The following is a 2,938-nucleotide window of genomic DNA, read 5'->3' as shown; positions in this document are numbered from 1 at the left end:
TTTTCACACTGTTTTCTAATGAGAGAGCGCTGATGAGGAGAAGCTAATTAAAAAAACCAGAGGATTTTGTGTGAGAAAATGTGTCAATGACAGGAATTAATTTAAAATACTTTGTAGAACGGCACTTTGTGAAGTTCGGTGCATTTACCTGTATTAGCTTACTGGCATATATTCCACATTCAATATGGCGGACGCTGTTACGTATCACAGCAACGGCCGACCCGCTGTATGAGGCGTCTACATATTTATGTCTATGGTTTTGAAGCATTCTGATTGGCTGACAGGTTGTAGTTATGAGCTACACTGCCCCCTATAGGTGTGGCATGTTTATAACAACGCTCAGGAATGGATTTGTGCGGGTTCATGAGGATGAAAACTTTCAGAAATCAATCTGGTGTGCACGATGTTATTTTTTTTAAATGATGTGGAGGATATATTTGTATTTGAAAACACCCAGCTAGGTGTGTACAGAGCGTTATATGTCTGACCTGACAGAACTGCTGGGCCATCTGCTTCCTGTCCTGGCTGTAACAAGCGGCCTGCTGGTAGTAGAAACCCGGGTTCTGAGTCTGGATGGCGGTCAGTCCCAATTTTATGGCCTCATCGAACAACTCGCCAAAAGACTGGAACCTGGTGGAGAGCAAAACGCTGTCTGAGGCCTGATGCACAGCCTGCACATGTTTACAGCACCGTCTGCACATGTTTACAGCACCGTCTGGCTTCAGCCCTCATCAGGTCTTTGACTCTGATATCAGCCAGTGGTTCACTCTCCCACAGCACCTTTCTGACCTCATTAATGCTCTCACACACACACACACACACACACACACACACACACACACACACACACGCACACACACACATAGAATCAAGCAGGGCTTTCCAATACGCATCTATGACAGAAATACACAAGTTGTATTTTTTACTATTAGAATATGTATGACACACTGCAAAAACACAAAATCTTACCAAGTATTTTTGGTCTAATTTCTACTGCAAATATCTTAGTACACTTGAAATAAGAGTAAACTAACTTAGAAGAGACTTTTTAGCAGGATATATTAGGAGCTTGTTTTAGGCTCTTGCACTTGCACCAACACTGAGTCACCTGGTGCCTCAGGCACTAAGCTTGTTGCAATAAGCAAGAAATCCATTAATCATATGATAAATAAAAAAGCAACTATTGTTCACTGTGTACATCCACTCCCATTTGCACATGAAAAACACTTCAACGACCTATTTTCCAGATATAGTTCTAAGCTTGCAGGAAACAGTCATGTTGTTGCCAGATTCTAAAATGGGGCGAATACATCCTGAGATGTGCAAAAGCGTGATATATTACACTGTTATTAACTAGAAAATTCCTGCAGAAATTTTGAGGGGCCTGCCAAAGTGTGCCCGTCGGTTTGGACCCAGCGTTCCGATGCTAAAAATTAGCCTTAATGCTAAAGAAAGCTTCAATGTAGTCAATAACCTGTGGAGAGTCAGAAGCATGTGGACTAAGCTGTACTTGTACCATTCAGTGTGTTAAAATTAATGCATAAACTAAAATATGCCAAAATGCTAATGTTAGCATGAAGACTATCAGTAGCATGTGGGGCATCACTAGCATGTTGTCTGTTATTGACTTACTCCATTCAGTATACTAAACTTGGCAAATAAGTAAGAAAATTAACTAATAGGTTATTTTAGGTAAAATGCTAATGCGTGCAAGGAAGTGCACTAGTGGGTGGCAGTGAAATGCTAATGTTTGTGCTGATGTTAATGAACTGCCTTGCTGCGCAAGGCAGTTCACTATCCTGAGAAAAAAAACATAAAAAAAGCTTAATATTATTGCACCGCCTGCGGCGGTGCACTGACATGAGGGGAGTATGCAGGCTTTTATTTTGAAACTTTCAGTAAGCTTCATTTGAAATGGCAACACTAATCCCATGTGTAACAGTGGTTTGGTTAAACCAGTTATCTAACACAAAAAAGAGCAATTACATAATGTAAAAATTGTCAAGGCTTTTATTTTGAAAATTTTCAATGCGCTTCATTTGAAATGGTCACACTAATTCCATGTGTAATAGTGATTGGGTTAAATCAGTTATATGATGCTCAAAGCACAAGTAGTTCAGAATACCAGCCAACTCCTCCTCTATAGTAACAGACATTTCCGCCATGTTGTAGTTCTGACATGCTGCTCAGGCCTCTGTTTTAACTGAGTCTTGGCCATAGATAGAACTACAGTTATGGCAGTTATGGCTGCTGGTTTGTAGTCCAAACCAGCAGATTTGCCTTTCTCTGGATTCTGTTGCTATAGCGATTGGCCCTCAGCCAACTGCTGTGTGTGTGAGACAGAAAGCTGGGGAAGGATTTCAATTAACATTAATGCTAATGTTAATGAACTGCCTTGCTGCGCAAGGCAGTTCACTATCCTGAGACAAAAAAACATAAAAAAGCTTAATATTCGTCGTGAGTGGACATTGCAGAGTTTTATTTTGAAACTTTCAGTAAACTTAATTTTCATAACCACACTAATCCAATGTGTAACAGTGGTTTGGTTAATCCACCTGTATAAAGCCCAAAACAGGAAGTAGTTCTAACTGCCAGCTCAGCCCTCCTCTGTAATAATTGAGTGTTCCGCCATGTTGTAGTTCTGACATGCTGCTCAGGCCTCTGTTTTAACTGAGTCTTGGCCATAGATAGAACTACAGTTATGGCAGTTATGGCTGCTGGTTTGGACTACAAACCAGCAGCCTTTCTCTGGATTCTGTTGCTATAGCGATTGGCCCTCAGCCAACTGCTGTGTGTGTGAGACAGAAAGCTGGGGAAGGATTTCAATCTTTGAGACAACCATGAAATGCTAATGTTAATGAACTGCCTTGCTGCGCAAGGCAGTTCACTATCCTGAGAAAAAAAACATAAAAAAAAGATTTTCATTTTTGCATCGCCT

At 40.8% G+C, this 2,938-nt stretch overlaps 1 protein-coding gene across 2 annotated transcripts in view; it reads right to left on the bottom strand.

Annotated features, from left to right (window-relative positions):
* Positions 1–2,938, bottom strand: part of trappc11 (trafficking protein particle complex subunit 11) — a 40,636-nt gene that overhangs the window by 30,466 nt on the left and 7,232 nt on the right. For both annotated transcript variants that reach the window (XM_015020935.1, XM_015020936.1), the window contains exon 10: positions 489–630. In XM_015020935.1, the coding sequence (XP_014876421.1) occupies positions 489–630 (142 nt within the window). The remainder of the gene's footprint in view (positions 1–488; positions 631–2,938) is intronic.

This window comes from Poecilia latipinna, unplaced genomic scaffold (genome assembly GCF_001443285.1).
Source record: "Poecilia latipinna isolate Pla-1442-1.1 unplaced genomic scaffold, P_latipinna-1.0 Scaffold2689, whole genome shotgun sequence".
Classification (NCBI taxonomy): Eukaryota; Metazoa; Chordata; class Actinopteri; order Cyprinodontiformes; family Poeciliidae; genus Poecilia; species Poecilia latipinna.
The sequence above is the reverse complement of the archived record's forward strand: the minus strand, read 5'-3'. Positions and strand labels throughout refer to the sequence as shown.